The sequence below is a fragment of the Chelonoidis abingdonii genome, chromosome 1 (assembly GCF_003597395.2).
Source record: "Chelonoidis abingdonii isolate Lonesome George chromosome 1, CheloAbing_2.0, whole genome shotgun sequence".
In the NCBI taxonomy this organism is placed as follows: Eukaryota; Metazoa; Chordata; order Testudines; family Testudinidae; genus Chelonoidis; species Chelonoidis abingdonii.
This window is the reverse complement of record NC_133769.1, coordinates 204,453,820-204,473,281: the sequence shown is the minus strand read 5'-3', so window position 1 is coordinate 204,473,281 and position 19,462 is coordinate 204,453,820. Positions and strand designations below refer to the sequence as shown.

At 42.9% G+C, this 19,462-nt stretch overlaps 1 protein-coding gene across 1 annotated transcript in view; it reads right to left on the bottom strand.

Annotated features, from left to right (window-relative positions):
• MORC3 (MORC family CW-type zinc finger 3) overlaps window positions 1-14,779 on the bottom strand; it is a 53,553-nt gene extending 38,774 nt beyond the window's left edge. The window contains exons 1-5 of the mRNA XM_032789824.2: window positions 14,651-14,779; window positions 6,283-6,355; window positions 3,481-3,613; window positions 2,223-2,437; window positions 1,769-1,913 (exon numbers count right to left, since the gene is read on the bottom strand). Of these exons, the coding sequence (XP_032645715.1) occupies window positions 1,769-1,913; window positions 2,223-2,437; window positions 3,481-3,613; window positions 6,283-6,355; window positions 14,651-14,689 (605 nt within the window). The 5' untranslated portion in view covers window positions 14,690-14,779. The remainder of the gene's footprint in view (window positions 1-1,768; window positions 1,914-2,222; window positions 2,438-3,480; window positions 3,614-6,282; window positions 6,356-14,650) is intronic.
• Window positions 14,780-19,462: the final 4,683 nt, after the last annotated feature.

The window sequence follows — 19,462 nt, the reverse complement described above, 5'->3', positions numbered from 1 at the left end:
CGGATGAACTGCACATATACAAATTGGAAATGTCTGCCTAGAAAAGAGTACTGTGCAAAGGGATCTGGGGGTTACAGTGGATCACAAGCTAACTGAGAGTCCACAGTGTAACACTTGCAAAAAAAGCAAACATCATTCTGGGATGTATTAGCAGGAGTATTGTGAGCACAACACAAGAAATAATTCTTCTGCTCTACTCTGCACTGATTAGGCCTCAACTGGAGTATTTTGTCCAGTTCTGGGCACCACATTTGAGAAAACATGTGGACAAACTGGAGAAAGCCCAGAGGAGAGAACAGGATATAAACTAGCCATCAACAAGTTTAGGCTTGAAATTAGGCAAAAAGGTTTCTAATCAGAGAACTGAAGTTCTGGAACAGCCTCCCAAGGCCAGTGATGGGAAGGGCTGAGTTACTACAGAGAATTCTTTCCTAGGTGAGTGGGACAGGTTCTGCGGCCTGCAATGTACAGGAGGTCAGACTAGATGACCATGATAGTCCTTTCTGACCTTAAAGTCTCTGGAAGCAACAAAAATGATTGAAGGTCTAGAAAATATATTAGGGAAAACTATACAAAATTGAGTTTGTTTAGTCTGGAGAAGAGATGATGATGAGCAGGGGGTGGGGGAATATGACAACAGTTTTCAAGTCCAAAGAGACTGTTACAAAGGGGAGGGAGAAAAATTGTTCTCCTTAACCTCTGAGGATAGGAGAAGGAGCAATGGGCTTAAATTGCGGCAAGAGCGGTTTAGGTTGGACATTAGGAAAAACTTCTTGTCAGAGTAGTTAAGCATTGGAACAAATCTCCTAGGAAGATTGGAGAATCTCTCTCATTGGAGGTTTTTAAGGATAGGTTAGACAAACACCTGTCAGGAAGGGTCAGTTATTACTTAGTTCTGCCTTGAGTGCAGGAGACTGGACTAGATGATCTATTGAGGTCTCTCCCAGTCCTACATTTCTACAGGGCCCACTCCTGCAGAGGCACGTGGATGGAGAAGTTGACCTAACAAAATTTGTTCTTCAATTTCTACTGACTTTCAGACTGTGACTAATTAAGCCTTTTATTTTGCTATGATAAATTGTGTGGGAAAATTCTGGATTAGATACTGTAAGAGTCAACAAACTAGAATTAAACTTGAAAAGTTCCAGGCATTTTAAGTAGACTACTGCTAGGCCACAAGAAAGTTTAGTTAAGGAGCAGCCTGGTGTCTCACAAACAGCCATTCAAATATTAAAACAGACAGGATTTAGCAAGATCTCACATTTTAGGGCTAGTTTACAACTGCAAGAGCTTTGCTAGTACAGCAATAACAAATCTCTCTAGCAGAGATCCAACTTATTCCAGCAAAAGTAATTCTTCTGCAGGCACAGTTAAACTACCTCCTCAAAGGACGTAAGCTATGCTGACAAAGGTCCTCTGCTTGTATTAACTGTCAAACACAGGGTTTTTTGCTGGCATAACTAACAGACATAGCTATGTCAACAGAACATTGTATAGACCTGGCTTTAGACCCTTTGCTTCTGGCTATTTTACTTGCTCAGTCATGATAGTTCAGTGGCAGTAGATGAATGACCTTGTAACTCTCAAATGTATCCGTCCAATTCCACATGTTCCCACTAACTTACAACCAACTCATGCTCATTAGCTTTACAGCTTCAGAGAGTAGTTCCACCAAGACTTCTAAAGTCTAGCTGCTTATCACCAAACTTATGGATAGTGAACACTTGTTTTAAGTTCACAAGTTACCAGACATTGGACTTCATCTTACCTTCTAAGGTTCCAAATGATGATTCTTGTTCCTTTTTTCCCCATGATAGCATCAAGCTCTGCCAATAATTTCTCCTCAGTAGAGAACAAAGAATGTGCCTGGATGGCCTTAAGGCTGGCTTTGTATTCTGGATTAATTATTTGCCGTAAGAACTAAGTTAAAGACTTAAACTTTTCACAAATTAAAATAAATTTCTAGGTGAGCTTCTTTGGCACAGCCACAGTACTCAGGGCTCTCTCACCTAACAGGCCTCAGACACATGTTATGCTGTTAGCTTACTGCTTTTATCCAACCCCATAGCCCTCTTCCTACCTTATACATAAGGAGAACATCAGCACAACTGCAATTTCCATCTCTTGAGAGGGCAAAAGGCACACCTGAGAGGCTCTTCATATCCTACGTCTACACATGCAAGTTCTCTACTTTTTGTGTTTGAAAATAGTCAAAAGGATATGTTGCCTGTTAAATGATACTATAGGAACAATGACATGTTCTGCCTTTGTAGCTTCTAGGAAGGTCTGAGATAACAGGCCAACGCTCATGGTCTCTTCATTTTTGGTAAAAACAATCGCATCTTTTCCCAGGCGCATAGATCCTGATTTAAATCCATTTCCATACAGTCCCACTGGAACGCGGCCATTTATTGTAACTTTGTCACTGAAGCCAAAGCTGAAACACAGTGTAAGAACATTTTGTAAAAAAGTGTAAACTCACAAAAGATTGATGTCAAAATAGGTTTAAACAGATTATGCTAATCCCTACATCTGATATCAGTTGACTACAGCATAGCTAAAAGCAGTATTTGCTCAACAACCAGACAAAGGCTGAGGATCTGATTGAGGTTATAATGCTAAACTGCTCCCTAGTGTGATCTATTGCCATCTTTAAATATGTCTAAGGGGTATCATCTGTATGGAATTATACAAAAAGTCCTCCCAAATCAGTCTAATAGTCAATTATATTTTAAAAGACTGAACTAGACCTTGGTGAACAGTTTTTCCACTCCTCTCAATTGCTTTTGCAATTATTTGTAAACAAAAAAGTCAACTTTGCATTAGTAAATGAGACAAAGGAGACATTTCATTAAAAGTGATGATCTGTAGATGCGCAGTGAATTTAGCATTAAGCCCTTAACTCACACGACATAATACCTTAGAAAAAATGTTAAAAGAAAATATAACTGTTCATTTAAGGGGATGAGGAATAACTGCATTTTTCTACAATACCTTCAATTTTGAACAATGTGCAAAATCTGAATTCTATTACATTTCACCTACAACCCACTAAGTCAAAGAAGCAACTGGACAGTCATGCTGGCAGTTAATAGTACTGAGTTAACTACCTTTCAACTTTGGCTACCTGGGTTTAGCAGGTATGGCCTCCTCTTCTTCCCCTATCCTATTCCATTTACGGACATTACAAAACCACATATTTCTGTATAGCCGCTGACTCAAAATAGACTCAGGAACAGACAAATGGAGATGGGTGATTCAGGAACAAAATATACTGCCAATCTTGATGAACACTTGACCAGCATCTGCCTATTGTTTGGATCTAGTTATTAATCTTAGTCTCGCTTTCACAAGCATTAAATTCATTTGCAGATTTGATACAAAAAAAATATGCAGGAATGAGCAGAACATTAAAATCTGAAACTGAAAATTGGAATGATTGTGGGAGACCATAAAAATATCCACAAAACGGTTACCTACCTGAGCATTTTGTGCAATTTCTCTGAAGTCATGCCATTTCCATTATCAGTAAATGTCAAACATATGTTGCCCTTTATTACTGTTTTGTCTATCCAGATCTGTTTAGCATTCACATCTGGATCGTACGCATTGTCTGAAAATCAGGGAAGTGTGAAATTAACAAGAGCACAAATTAAAATGCTATAGCATCCATACATTCAAAATACATCATTCTGGTGAAAGACTTATATACCAAAACCGCCTATGAAAATATTTTCCAGGTAAGTGGATTCAGCATGTCCCATCTCTACCTCATAAAATATTAAATTCCATACACTTCCTTCCCTGACCCTCCTTTTTAAATCAGTTAAAGCCATTTTTAAAAGTTAAAATATTGTACAAGGTCTACAAAATGAGTGGCTTATAGTTGCTGTTTTAGGATCAAACTTGAAAGTCAGTTCCCACTTAGTACACACCAATTTTTATAATCACTCATATGGACAGTCACTATATTATCTAGGCTGTTTGCTGATGACTTTCTACCACTAATCACTCAGAAAGATGTAGGGTTAAACTATGACTGCTGGTTGCCAAGTAGCTTTCAGACAGAAGGCTTTTCCAAAGACTAAAGTGGATCTGCCATTTAGGAACCACTTAAACTATTGCTGACAGTGCTGATGAGCAGCCACTGGAATGGACCTACCACCTTGATTAAATGTAAACCCTACAGAATTTTAGTAATTTGCATTAAGGCCCATTTTGAATTTGTGAGTGAACAAACGTGTAAAAGCAAAGGTGCATAACAAAGATGTCCTTTATAAATATATTTTGTCAATTTTAATTATGTACATTTCTTCACAGTGTATATATACAGTGGTACTTTGCAAAATTAAATTGTAGCAATACAATACCTCATTACAGCATCTGCCACAAACTCTAATTTCGGGTGAGGGGATACAATTTTTTTCCTTGTGACTAGCACATAGTTTTGCAAAGCACTGAACAGCGAGATTTTGCTACTTTGTTTAAAAATTAGCATAAACCCTGAAACAAAAACCATACACTGAAGACGTACTTGATGATGAATGCCAATGCTAGAATTAGAAATGAATTTTAGTTTTATTTTCATCTCTTTGATGAAATCAGATTATATGTAAAATATGTAAAAGTTGAATAGCATCGCCCAAATTGACTCAAAATAAAAGATTAACACCCCTCCAACCCCCTAGCAGGAATATCAGATCACATTAAACTTGAATGAACTATGGTTTTAAACGTGTGCAATATGCCCAATGCATGTAGTCAAAAAGAATGAGATCATAAGAAGAGTTGTGTTAAACTTTCAGTGACCCTTCAAAATACCAGTGATATATTATTTAAGGTTTGTGCTGAAATAACAGAAATAAAACCTGGTTCATTGGGTACCAGGTACAGTAAGTAATTGTCTATATAAGTTTATTAAACATATTATAAAAAACTGCTTCACCTGGCCTTAGCTAAGGTCTAATACTTGGCAATGACATCACTTGTTCATTAAACATTGCTAATAGCTGCCTGAATAAGTTGGAGCCAACCAATATGGGTATAAGCATCCCTGTAAGCCCTTTTGTAAATATTTTTAATCAAATGCTCATAAGTGTTGTTACTGTTTGGATATTTATTATTTAAGCTTTTAGACATATTTAGAGCAATTGCAGAAATACCATTAGGCCTTCAGATTTAATAAAGGAATTTATGACTGAACTGGTGTCATGGTAGTATCCTATATTAATAATTTCCATACACAGCCCCCAAACTATTGTCTCTACAATACTGCCCCTATTTATAGGTCAAGATATATCATACGTAAAATTCCACTCAAGACATCATCATAATCAAAAAAGGAAGAAAAAAAATCTTGTTTTCCAGTACCTTGTATAAACAAAATGTTACAAATTTGCTGCCTATTGGGGAAAAAGCTAACCTATTTTTAAAAATCTAGATGGCAATGAACGATCTTCACACAAAACCAGATGCTAAACATTAAGGCTGGCCTCAGTTTCCTTCAAACCACCACTGAATGGCAATAGAAATGGACAGTTTCTCCCACTCACCCTACTCCTAGGTTTCTCTTTAGCCCTTCTCAACCAGCTATGCTCCTAACTAAGCTGAACTGCAGTTCAGGAAAAGGGAGCATGTGGCTAATAAATAAGGTTATAAAATATTTTCTTGTTGGACAATCAAATATGAGATACAAACTATTCTGAGAAAATGTACCTTAAAAAAGGTCTTCTAACACAAACTTCTAGCTTTTATAAAACTAGAAATTGTGATCAAAGATATAAAAGCAAAGTGCAGTTTGGCTTATTGGCAAGTATCTGTAATTACAAGTAGATAGGTCCAACATTTAAGTTTTGCTATTGAAAATTGAACAAAAGCCTAAGAAATGGTTTTATGGATTTTAAATGAGAAAAAAAATGTCTTAAATTTGAACATTTCCCTAGCAATGTTCAAAACCTAAATTATACCACTGTGCTACTACAAGTGAACCTGACAGATCTACTTCTAAACAAAATAAACCACAAATAGCATACATCGCAAAAAAGTTCCTTTTTAAAATTATATTACACTGTATTAACACATGTACGGAAGTTTCAAATATGACTAAACTGAAACTTTTGATTGCTCTCTATGTACCATAGAATCAAAATTTAAAACCTTATTTCCCTTCCACTTTCTATTACAATAATTATTTTAGCTGAATTTAACTTTTAATGTCAAAGTCACTGCATAATTTAAACAAAAACAAAGGGGTCGAATATTCAATAAACAAAGCATTGATACCTATAAGTTCTGCAACTGCACTGAATGGCCAAGTGTGACTGGTAGAATTTGTGTGCAAGAACTTTGGACAAAGCTGAAACAAAAAACAAAAAAAGGTTAGTGTTAGCTCAGTTTGTTTCCTTCCACAATATAAAGTGAAAGATAATATCTATTAAATACTGTGACATTTACTGTAGCTATTTTATATAACAAATGTGTAATTTACCATACTTAAATATTGGATATATTCTTTAGATTTTTTTATCATCAATATTCTTCAAGAAAGTGACATGATCAGCAAGATTTAGCTCTTGTTGTTATGCTGTGTTCTGGACTAGAATCCTCAAGGTCATCCTGTGAAGTTGGTTTCTCTTTTTTGGAGAACATTACATTACTCCTGAGGGAGGTGCAGAGCTTAATAGGGTGGCTCAGTGGGGACAGGGGAGGGGTACAGAGACACATAGGGACAGGGGAGTGGCTAGGTGAGGTCACAGACACATGAGGAAGGGGAGAGGGGTACAGGGACAGGGGAGTGGCTGGGTGAGGGCACAGAGACATGGTGATGGAGCGGTGTACAGGGACAGGGGAGTGGCTGAGTGAGGGCACAGACACACATGGGGGAGGAGGAGGGGTACAGGGACACAGGGCCAGTGGAATGGCTGGGTGAGAGTACAGAGACACATGGGGATGGGGGCAGATGTGCCTGAATAATGGGAGAGGCTAGAGATCAGTCAGGGTCTGCATGGGGGAAGCTCCCTGACAATCCCTCCTCAACCCTCCCCCTCGCAAAAAAACTAAAACCCTGTTCCATACTTTTCCCACTCATACCCAACAGCCCTCCAAGTTCACTTCCAGGCTCCTTCCCAGCAATTTATTTCCCTCTCCTTCAGCTCCTCCATTACCCCTAACTCCCCCAAGCTTCTGAGCGGTGCAGGAAATACGGTTCTGTATTGTAGTTTAAATGAATTATTACTCCGAGTTCTGTATTAATATGCCTAGTAAGGAATCTATTTGTCAAAAAACATTTCCTGAATCTTTGTCTGTAGCAATACAGACAATACTTGCTGACAGATATTTTGAAATAAATGACCAAAAATAATTGAAACTGGTGTGATTATATTCTGCATATTTTATTTGCCAAAATAACACAATTTTGCAGAATTTTAAAATATTGTATGCAGAATTTAATTTTTTGACCCAGAATTCCACCATGAGTATTACATGTTACAAACTACAATTACATGTCCACTGACAGTAGAGGTCATCAGAGGAACCAAACCTCAGCTCTTCAGCACAAACCTCAATCACTTGAGCTAAAAGAATAATCTTTAGCTTTAGGTATGTAACAAGAACTTATTCTCAATGGGGGAAACCACCAAGAGGAGCAATACACTGGCTTAGGCTTTGTATATACTACAAATGCTTCGCCAGTATAGCTATAACAGGGGAGCCCCATAGTGCAGACACAGCATATACTGACAGATGGAGTTTTTCCACCAGAACTGTAACATCACCTTTCCGAACAACATTAGCTATGCCGACAGAAGCACCCTTCTGCCAGCATAGTTGCATCTAAACTGGAGTTTTTTGGTGGCCTGGCTGTGTTGACAGGGGGTACTGTTTTTTCACACGCCTGAAAGACGCCTCTCCAACTAAACTTTGCAGTATAGACCTGCTCTTAGTGTGTACAATCATGTCCCTGTAGTAACTGGGTCTGTTTAGTGAAGGCTTATTTACCCCTAACCAAATAACTCCTTTACGTCAAGCAGTGGTGGCTCATGGTTTGGATAGTCAAGCTCCTAGATTCTATCCCTACCAATGACCAGAACAGCTATACCAGGAAACCCTTTCTAGTCTACACAAGGCCTAAGTAACCATGACCTAGTCACCCTGTCCATTATCCCCACAGATACTATGCTGTTGACCTTTTGCCAAGCAAAGCAGAAATCAGGACCTTGTAGGTCAGTTTTCTGTTTGGAGCGGAGTCAGGTATTTTCTTCAGGTAACTTGTTTATACAAAACGCACACTAATCCTATTTCCTTGAATGGGAGTAGTAAATGGCACATAAGCAACTCTTTCTTGCAGAAATTTCAAGTAAAGCATTTCTGCCTGTTTCCAGGACACTCTCACCAATATAACTGCTTAATTTCTGAGACACTTTCTCTCCCTAAACACCCCTGCATTTCTATGAGGGCAGGTCTACACTACAAACTTGCAGTGGCACAGCTGGCACAGACATTCTAAGCCAATGGGAGCAAGCTCTCCCATTGACTTAACTCCACTGCCATGAGAGGCAGTACCTATATTGGTGAGAGAGCTCTCTTGCTGACACAGCGCTGTCTACACCAGTGCGTAGGTTAGTATACCTATGTCACTCAGTGGTGTGGATTATTCACACCCCGAGTGACAGTTATACCGAAGTAATTCTGTAATGTAGCCCAGGACTGAGAAAGTCCTAGTCCCACACTGCTCAGGGAGACCATAAGGCCCGAAAGCTGGGCCATCAATACTTTTACACAGCAACTTTGCAACACAAAGGCAGCTTAGAAAGGTCTAATCACCTGCACAAAGGACTGATTTAGCTCACACAATATCCTTAATTACTTTCAGGGAGTGAAGTATCAGAAGGGTAGCCCTGTTAGTCTGGATCCGTAAAAAGTGACAGAGTCCTGTGGCACCTTATAGATTAACAGAAGTATTGGAGTGGGTATTCACCCACGTACTGGAGCATAAGCTTTCGTGGGTGAATACCCACTCCAATATGTCTGTTAGTCTAAAAGGTGCCACACGACTCTCGCTTCTCTCAGGGAGTGGTTATTGCATGAAATCTTTAACTTCTTATAGACAGCTTAATCCTGGGTGCTTTTATATTTTTGTATATGTATATGTACACACACACCTCTAACGGGCAAGCCACTAGCGCTATAATACTAAAAGGTAGTCCAATGAAAGATATTACCTCACTCAACTTTGTCTCTAATAACATTGCTCATCCCACATGAATGTTGTAAAGCTTGTTTGAAAAGCAATTTTTACATACATGGAAGAGTTAAACGGAACCCAATGCACATAACAGGAACACATCCTCATGAGGCATATGCTCGAACCCTTTTCTATTGATTAAATTAAAACTCACGCACTGTCCAGCAGAACTTAAAGGTCTAACATGTCTTCGGCCTTGTCTTCACGGCAAAGTTAACTTGAGTTATACTTGAGTCATCACACATAAAACCCCTTAATTAGAATGCAATGGTGCTTTTAACTCAAAATGGCAGGCCCAAGACATATAGGTTACCACAGAAGTGAGTATAGCTCATCAACTGTTCAACTACTGCAGTTTGGACGCAGGCGAGCTTCACTGTGGTGCCACCATTAGTCCAATGCCTTCCAACAATTTTCCCTGTGTTCCCAGAAAGGACAGACAAGTTCTCTCACAATGCACTAAGGGTATGGCTACACTTGCAACTTCAAAGCGCTGCCTGGGAGCACTCCCACAGCAGCGCTTTGAAGTGAGAGTGTGATCGCAGTGCCAGCGCTGGGTGCAGGTACTCCACCTCCCCGTGGGGATTAGCTCCCAGCGCTGGGGCACTGTTTGCACTGGCGCTTTACAGCGCTGTAACTTGCTGCGCTCAGGGGGGTGTTTGTTCACACCCCTGAGCGAAAAAGTTGCTGTGCTGTAAAGCATCAGTGTAGCCAAGGCCTAAGAAATAATTCATAAAGCAGCTTAAATTTCTACATTCCTAAGAATCACAGAATTTGCCCCCAGAAGTTGCAGCACTAATCAATGAGTGAGTATAGTAACTCCTCACTTAATGTCATCTCAGTTAATGTTGTTTTGTCACTGATCTATTATAGAACACACTCACTAAAAATTGTGCACTGTTTGCATATAACGTTGTTTGGCCACCGCCTGTTAGTGAGTGGGGGCTTGGAACAAGGGTGAGCTGGCAACCCCCCATAAGGTTCCCTCCAACCCACCCCATGGATCAGCAACTCCCTGCTCCTTCCTCATGCCTCCTGCCTGCAGGGCTGCATCCTCGCTCTCCCTCCCCTTCCCCTTAACCTCCTGAACACCGTGAAACAGCTGATTGCTGTGGGCAGGAGGCACAAGGAAGGAAGGGGGAGGCTGCGCTAACTAAAACTCTCCAGCACATCATCAAGGATCTACAACCTATCCTGAATGATGATCCCTCACTCTCACAGACACTGGGAGACAGGCCAGTCCTCGCTTACAGACAGCCCCCCAACCCGAAGCAAACACGTACCAGCAACTACACAACACACAACAAAAACACTTATCCAGGAACCTATCCTTGCAACAAATCCCGTTGCCAACTCTGTCCACATATCTATTCAAGGGACACCATTATAGGACCTAATCACATCAGCCACACCATCAGGTTCACCTGCACATCTACCAAGGTGATATGCCACCATGCGCCAGCAATGCCCCTCTGCCATGTACACTGGCCAAACCAGACAGTCTCTAAGCAAAAGAATAAATTGACACAAATCAGACTTCAAGAATTATAACATTCAAAAACCCATTGGAGAACACTTCAACCTCCCTGGACACTCAGTTACACACCTAAAAGTTGCAATTCGTCAACAAAAAAAACTTCAAAAACAGACTCCAAGGAGAAATTGCAGAACTGGAATTAATTTGCAAAATGGACACCGTCAAATTAGGCCTGAATAAAGACTGGGAATGGATGAGTTATTACACAAACTAAAACCTATTTCCCCATGCTAATTTTTGCCCCTACTGTTACTCACACCTTGTCAATTGTTTGCAATGGTCCACCTTGATTACCACTACAAAAGTGATTTTTCCTCCTGCTGATAATAGCCCACTTTAATTGATTTGTCTCAGAGTTGGTAAGGCAACCCCCATCTTTTCATGTTCTCTCTCTGTGTGTGTGTGTATATATAGATCTTCCTACTGTATTTTCCTCTCCATGCACCTGATGAAGTGGGGTTTAGTCAACAAAAGCTTATGTCCAAATAAATGTTAGTCTCTAAGGTGCCAAGAGTACTCCTCATTCTTTTTACTCTTATAACAGTTACATTTTCCCCTCTGTTCCACTTTACAAGCTTAATTGTGCTCATCTTTATTTTCCACTTGTTTATGACAGATGGAATCCGGAATTTTCAATTGTATTATCTCACACACCTTACAAACTTTTTCTAGCTTTGTACATAACAGTCCAGATGAAAATAAATCACGGAGCCATCTGCACTAACAGTACGTACCAAGCACAAAATGCATATTTAGCGAACTTCAACAGAACATACATCTTGCTTTTGACAGATTCTGCATATATAAAGAACAGCGATTACAACAATTTAAATACTAGTAAATTTCCACAATAAAACTGAGCATGCATATGAAAGATTCTGGGAGATTTTAACTAGTTCAATGCACTGACAATGTGAACATTTGAGACTATAAATGTTTATCTTCTTTCACCTATTCAGTTCCATACTTCTAAATAAACAGGTTTCTGAATCTTCACCTTCCTAATTATAATTTTACTTCATAGATACAGTAGTAACGTTAGCAAAACTTCCATTCTAAATAAATTTAGAGCCACTACAGATTTTTTAAGTTACTTCTGGAAACAACAGAGCTGATTTTTGAAAATAAGATTTGTTTGTTTTGATTATCTTATACATTGTATTTGAACGGTATTAATTGTGCATGAAGTTTTAGAATCACTTTTCTTTTCGAAGGACCCAAATATTAGAAAACAAAAATAATACTAGGGATGCCAACTGTCTGGGTTTTGTTTTTTTTTTGGGGGGGGGGGGTGATTAAAGACCCTTGCCCTGCCCTGTTCCCCAAGGAACTGCCCTACTCACTCCATCCCCCCTCCCTCTATCACTTGCTCTCCCTCACCGGGCTGGGGTAGAGGGCTGGAGACCAGGGGGGATGCATGCTCTTGGCTGCAGCTGAGGGGTTCAGAATGTGGGAGGGGCTCCAGGCTGAGCCTGGGGTAGGGGTGCAGAACAGAGTGCGAGGTGCAAGTTCTGGGAGGGAGTTTGGGCTCAGAGATGGGGCAGAAAGTTTGGGTGCAGGAGGGGGCTCCGGGTGGAGGGGGTGAGGGCTCCCGTCGGGAGGCACTTACATCGGGCAGCACCACAGTGGGGCTAAGGCAGGCTCCCTGCCTGCCCTGGCACCACACCATTCCTGGAAGCAGCAAGCACATCCCTACGGCACTTGGGTGAGGGGCAGCGGGCTCCATGCTCTGCCTACACCCATAAGCACCACCCCTGCAGCTCCCATTGGCCACAGCTGCCAGACAATGGGAGCTGAGGAGTCAGCACTTGGGCGGCACACAGAGCCCCCTCATACCCAGGGGCCACAGGGACATGCTGGCCACTTCCAAGAGCATTATGGGGCTAGGGCAGATAGGGAGTCTGCCTTAGCTCCGTTGCAGCTCCCAACTTTTACTGGCCTAAAATCTCCTGGTTTGGTTTCAGTAGCCTCTGGGATATAGAACCTGATGCCAGGAGACTCCTAGCAAAACCGGGAGAGCTGGCAACCCTAATTACTACTAGTCATTTTTAAACATCCAGAACTTCGAAGTGATTTGGTCAACTGGTTTTAGCCCTTGGTTATAGCCACAGCCATGGACAATGCTAGTGCCACTATCATGGTTAGCTTTGCCTTTGACCCCCTACTGATCTCTCTGAGTCTGCTTCTCAGGTTTCATGCCTTCTCCCCTGGACAATACTGCTATTCTCCCACTCATAGAATAGGTCCTAGGCTACAGTAGCTTGCATATCAACTGTGTTTACCCAACAGATCTGACTAGTTTGGTGCCTACTGTCCTTCCTTTGGGAATCTGTGACCAATGGATTGCAGTGGCCCAAAACGAGGTTTCTTAAAACAAAGTATTCTTTAGTCCCAACAGTGGGAACACAAAGAATAGCATAAGAGGAAAAAGTTTTTTTTAAAAACAGAAGCTCTACATGCCTCTCTTATCTAAACCCAAGTTCTGTTGGTGAGACAGACAATCTTTAAAGCTACACAGAGCTCTTTCTCAGATCAGGGAAAGGTATTGAGCCCTAGTCTACACTAGGGACTTATGTGGTTATAACTATGCCACTCAGCGGTACAGTACACAGCAAACTTCCTCTGTACACAGCACTATGTGAACAGGAGGGCTTCTGCCTCCAGGTACCTGTACCTGAAGTGCAGACACGCCCTCAGAGCATCACAACTAAATACAAGATAGTTCAATGTAAATTGTTAACACATGTTCTAAGGGACCATTCAAGGTGAAGTGGCCCATTAACACCCATATGTCATACGACAAAAAGTAGGGTTTGTGGTTACTGATTACTGTAATAAGCCATGAAGCCAGTGCCTTTATTATAACCATGATTTTTAGTTTAACAAAATTATGAATTTAAGCTCTCACTCATCTTTTGGAAGTGTTGTGCAGGTTTCCTTTGAGGATAACAATTGGTAAGTCAGATATAGAGAGATCGCTTCATGAAAAGTGTTCACCACAACTGATATGACATTTTTGTCTCTTTGTCCAAAAGAAGTTGGTCTAATATTACCTTGTCCACCTCATGTCTCTAATACCATAGGACCCACACAGCTACAGCAATTCTGCATAGTATCTATGCCTTTCCATCACCTGATAAGGACACAGGAAAGCCTAGCTGTTTAAGAACTCTGCAGGTGTCTGTGGGTGCCAACAGGTTTCCCCTAAAGAGGTCCCTGACAATTGCCTACCCCACTGAATGATCATGTCCTTTTAAATCTAGCCAGTGTTTTTGTTCTCCTCCGCCTCCCAATCTCGGGCTTCCTGCCCAAACCTGTCCTGTGACCTCCATAGGCAGGGCCAGAGCATCAAACCGAAAGGCGTTTGCAGTGTCTCCCAAGTCCCCCTCCCCGAAACACTTGAGCGACGCCTCAGCTCAACTCATTACCTCGCCTTCCTGTTTCCAAACAGCCCCGATGACACCGCCCACAACAGCCATGCGACGACCATCCCCGCGGCCAGACGGGCACAGAGCGCCGAGCCCCTCCCGGACAACAACCCCACCCCCCAGCAGAGGGTGGAAACGCCCCTCCAGGGCCCTTCCCCGCCCACCCGGACTCCCCAGGGCGGCGCGGATCGAGCCCCCAGCCCGTCTCTCGGGACCCGCCAGGAGGCTCCACGGTGCTTTGGTTTTCGGAAGCGCAGGTTTCCCTGCCCGGGGCCAGAGCTCCGCCCCCCCGCCGGGCTCGGCCGCACACGGCTCGGACTGCGCGTGCGGGCGGCTGGAGCAGCAGCAGCGGCCCCCAGGGAACGGACCCGAGGCACGAGGGGGGAGGGCGGAAGAAACCAACTCAGTCCCCCCCCCGAGGGCGCCCGGCCGCCCGCTCACCGCGCTGAGGCGAATCCCACTCTGCGTCTGCGCCGCCATCTTAGCTCCGGTGCAAAACTAACGCAGCAGCGGAGCCGTCCCGCTCCCGTCCCAACCCGCACCCTTCTCCGCCTCGAACACTTCCGGGGCGGGGCCGACCACTTCCGGCCCGAGTTGGGGGCGGGGCTGGGCGCTGAGGAAGAGCCGCGAGGCGTGAGTCTCGCCCCCGCCTGTGGGGGTGGGGCGTGGGCGAGGCGCGGAGGCGCCAGCGGTTCGTGGGCCGAGCTTGTGGGCTCCTGCGCAGCTGCGGGGCTGGAAGGCTGGAGAGGAGCCAGCTCAGCTGTCCGCCCCGCCTCACGTGACAGCGGGAGAGCGGCTCCCGGACAGCTCCGCCCGGCCACATGGACGGGGAGGCTCCGCGGCTATAACCTGACCCCGCCCGCGGCCCGCACACACCCCCTGCCTGCATCCCCTTGGGTATATCGCCCGGTGCAGTCTCTGCGCCTCCGTACACACAGCCTGGGTCCATTCATCTTCCCGCCCATATATCCCTGCATACGCGCTATACACACACACACCCGTCCTGTGGCCACACACTCGCCTGTACACATCCACCCTACATCCCCTGCATGACCACACTGTGTGCACACCGACCCCTGCATGGCCACACCCTGTGCACACCCATCTCCACATGTGCACACACAACCTGCAAGCACCTACCGCCGTATCCCCTGCATGTGCACATCCAATCCCACATACCCTGTAGACACGCCCTGTACACTCTCATCCCACATTCCCTGCACGCACTCCGTTGTACACATCCCCTCCACATCCCTTGCATACACACACCTTTGTACAGATCCCTGATATACCCTTGTACACATCCACCCCCACATCTCTTGCACACACACATACCGTGTGCACACCCACCGACATCTGCACACACATCCTGTGCAGACCCAGCGCCACCTGCCTTGCATGCTCACACCCTGTACACATCCATCCACACATTCCGTGCACACATGCACACTGTGCACAGACTCAGACACATTGTTTGAATGTTGCCACATTCAAGGTTTTCCTGTGGAATTGGGCTTTTTAATGCATGCCAGTAATATTTCTTGAGCAGTCACGGATTGCAGTATTTTGAGCAAGTTTGCTTATAGTCTGCTACATTTGGGGCTAATTAAATTTAATTAGATGATATATATATGTATGTACTTGTGGCACCTTAGAGACTAACAAATTTATTTGGGCATAGTTAGGGGCTGAAGGTGACGGCTAGTGCCGTCCTGTTACTTTCTTTGTTGGGCCTGTCCTGGAGTAGGTGCTATGGGTACCTGCATGGTCCCACAGTATGCCAACATTTTTATGGCTGACTTAGAGCAATGCTTCCTCAGCTCTGGTCCCCTAACACTCCTAATCTACTTGTGCTACATTGATGACATCATCATCATCTGGACCCATGGAAAAGAAGCCCTTGAGGAATTCCATCATCATTTTAACAATTTCCATCCCACCATCAATGTCAGCCTGGACCAGTCCACACAAGAGATCCACTTCCTGGATACTACAGTGCTAATAAGTGATGGTGACATAAACATCACTCTATACCAGAAACCTGCTGACAGATACATTTACCTACATGCCTCTAGCTTTCATCCAGACCACATCACATGATCCATTGTCTACAAACACATTTGCTCCAATCCCTCAGACAGAGACAAACACCTACAAGATCTCTATCAAGTGTTCTTAAACCTACAATACTCAGCTGCTGAAGTGAAGAAACAGATTGACAGAGCCAGAAGAATACCCAGAAGTCACCTATTCCAGGACAGGCCCAACAAAGAAAGTAACAGAATGCCACTAGCCATCGCCTTCAGTCCCCAGCTAAAACCTCTCTGGTGCATCCTCAAGGATCTACAACAGGGATTCTCAAACTAGGGGTTGGGGCCCCTCAAGGGGTTGCAAGGTTATTACATGGGGGGGTCACGAGCCGTCAACCTCTACCCCAAATCCCGCTTCGCCTCCAGCATTTATAATGGTGTCAAATATATAAAAAAGTGTTTTTAATTTATAACGGGGGGTTCTCACTCAGAGGCTTGCTGTGTGAAAGGGGTCATCAGTAGAAAAGTTTGAGAGCCAATGATCTACAACCTATCCTGAAGGACAATCCCTCACTCTCACAGATCTTGGGAGACAGGCCAGTCCTTGCTTGCAGACAGCCCCCCAACCTGAAGCAAATACCAGCAACTAAGCAGCACACAACAAAATCACTAACCCAGGAACCTATCTTTGCAACAAAGCCAGTTGCCAGCTTTGGCCACATATCTATTCAAAGGACACCATGATAGGACCTAATCACATCAGCCACAACATCAGTGGCTCGTTCACCTACACATCTACCAATGTGATATATGCCATCATGTGCTAGCAATGCCCCTCTCTCATGTACATTGGCCAAACCGGACAGCCTCTACACAAAAAAATAAATGGACATAAATCAGACGTCAAGAATTATAACATTCAGAAACCAGTTGGAGAACACTTCAACCTCCCTGGTCACTCAATTACAGACCTAAAAGTTGCAATTCTCCAACAAAAAAGTTGAAAAAAAAATAGACTCCAAGGAGAAACTGCAGAACTGGAAGTAATTTGCAAATTGGACACCATTAAATTAGGCTTGAATAAAGACTGAGAGTGGATGGGTCATTACGCAAAGTAAAAACAATTTCCCCATGCTAATTTTTCCCCTACTGTTACTCACACCTTCTTGTCAACTGTTTGAAATGGGCCATTCTGATTATTCCTACCAAAGTTTTTTTTCTCCTGCTGATAATAGCCCACCTTAATTGATTAGTCTCATTAGAGTTGGTATGGCAACACCATTTTTTCATGTTCTGTGTGTATATATATCTTCCCGCTGTATTTTCCACTGCATGCATCTGATGAAGTGGGTTTTAGCCCATGAAAGCTTATGCCCACATAAATTTGTTAGTCTCTAAGGTGCCACAAGTACTCCTTGTTCTTTTTGCTGATACAGATTAACATGGCTACCAATCTGAAACCTATATAAATATACTGTGCCAGGGGTGAGCTGGATGTGCAGGGCCTTTGTCATAGCCTCTTCCTGCGGGGGGTTTCATGTCTACGTCCCAGGACCAAACTGCCTGGCTCTGGGTCCCTGACAGGTGAGTGCTGAGGAGAGCAGGTGGGGACTGGGTTCTGCAGACACATGTGGGGATGACCAGGCACCTCACTGTTCTGATCCCCTCTCTGCTTTTGGTGGCCTTTGCTACAAGCAGAGGACATTTGGGCTCCTCTAAGGGCTCATTTTAGCTCAATATCTCAGAGTGCTTTAAAGAGGCCACATTTACCATCACTCATATAAATGTGAATCCTATTTTACAAATGGGATTATTGAAGCTGTGAGAAATTAACGTGATTCTGTAAGCTTAGACTTTTAAAATAAAATCATGTTTTTGGCAGAGACTGTTGTTCTGAATTGTTTTTAATTTTTTTTCCACAGGTCTTTTAAAAGAGTATTTCTGCTTTATTTAATGTCCATGATGGTCTCTTCAGCAAGGTACTATATACACTGATACTACCTATACACAAAGTACAGTCTAATGCACAAAACAAACTGAAAAAGAAAAAGAGAAACTTTTTTGTAAACATCTTTCAGTTAAAAATATCTTAAGTGTTATAAAGAACTGTACAATGCTGTCTGTAAGTAGACCTGCCAGGGTTGCACTGTGAATCATTGAATTGAAACTAAAAGAGCAAGTCAGGAATTGAAACAGAGAGAGTTGACTCACAGTCCTTTGTACTGCTTTGTAGTGTATACTTAGAGCATCAGCAAAACAGATCTCCTGCTGTGTGTATGGTTTAAAATTATGAACCATATCCCTGGTTTACTGGGTATGCACTTTCCTTTCCTAATGGAGAATGGAAAGAAAAGCAATTGACAAGTTTGTCTGAATATTTTGCCTGGTGGCTGTCATATAAAACTGTGATTTGGGTGAGGGAAACTATAGAGAGCCTGTTAAACACGTTTGTCACCTAAGGGAGAGAATCTTACAATTTCCTAACACATTTATCACAAAGGATGGAATTGTTCTTGTGATGTTATTGACAGGAATTGTGACCATATAGATGATTGTTGCACCTGGTCTTGTACAGAGGAGGCCAAGTGGGGTGTCTCTGGAAAGGTTGTAGTTTGCTGGTTATAATTATACTGTCTGTAAGTGTGTATCATTTTTGCATTTGAAGTTATGAATATTGGCTATGTACTTGTTTGATTTTAAGTAGCCTCAGTGAAGCATTAGGTCAGCTTCTTGAGAAAAGACTATTCTCAGTTAGTGCCCAGTCAAGAAACACTTAAGCTGACAATGGATTTTGAGAGACGCCAATTCACATCTGAGCTTAACATCAGCCTGTAAAGAACTGAGTCATGCATGGACATGTGACTTGCCCATGTGACTGCAAAACTCCATCTAGTATCTGCGATTCTGCGTAGGAAAACACAAGGGGTTTCCACCCACAAGAGAGACTATATAAGGCCCTCCATTTTGTCTTTAGCTGGCACAAAAGATAGCCTCTCCACCCCAAAGAGATGCCTGAAAGAAACTGGAACAAAGGACAGTAACTACTTGAGTGTGAGTGATTGCTGGACCCAGACTAGGAGGAAGTCTAGTCTGTAAAAGAGGCTTATTGGAACATCTCTGAGGGTGAGATTTACCTGCATTTAGTTTCTTAGTGTGTTAGACTTGCGTTTTTTATTTTATTTTGCTTGGTAACTTACTTTGTTCTGTCTGTTATTACTTGGAA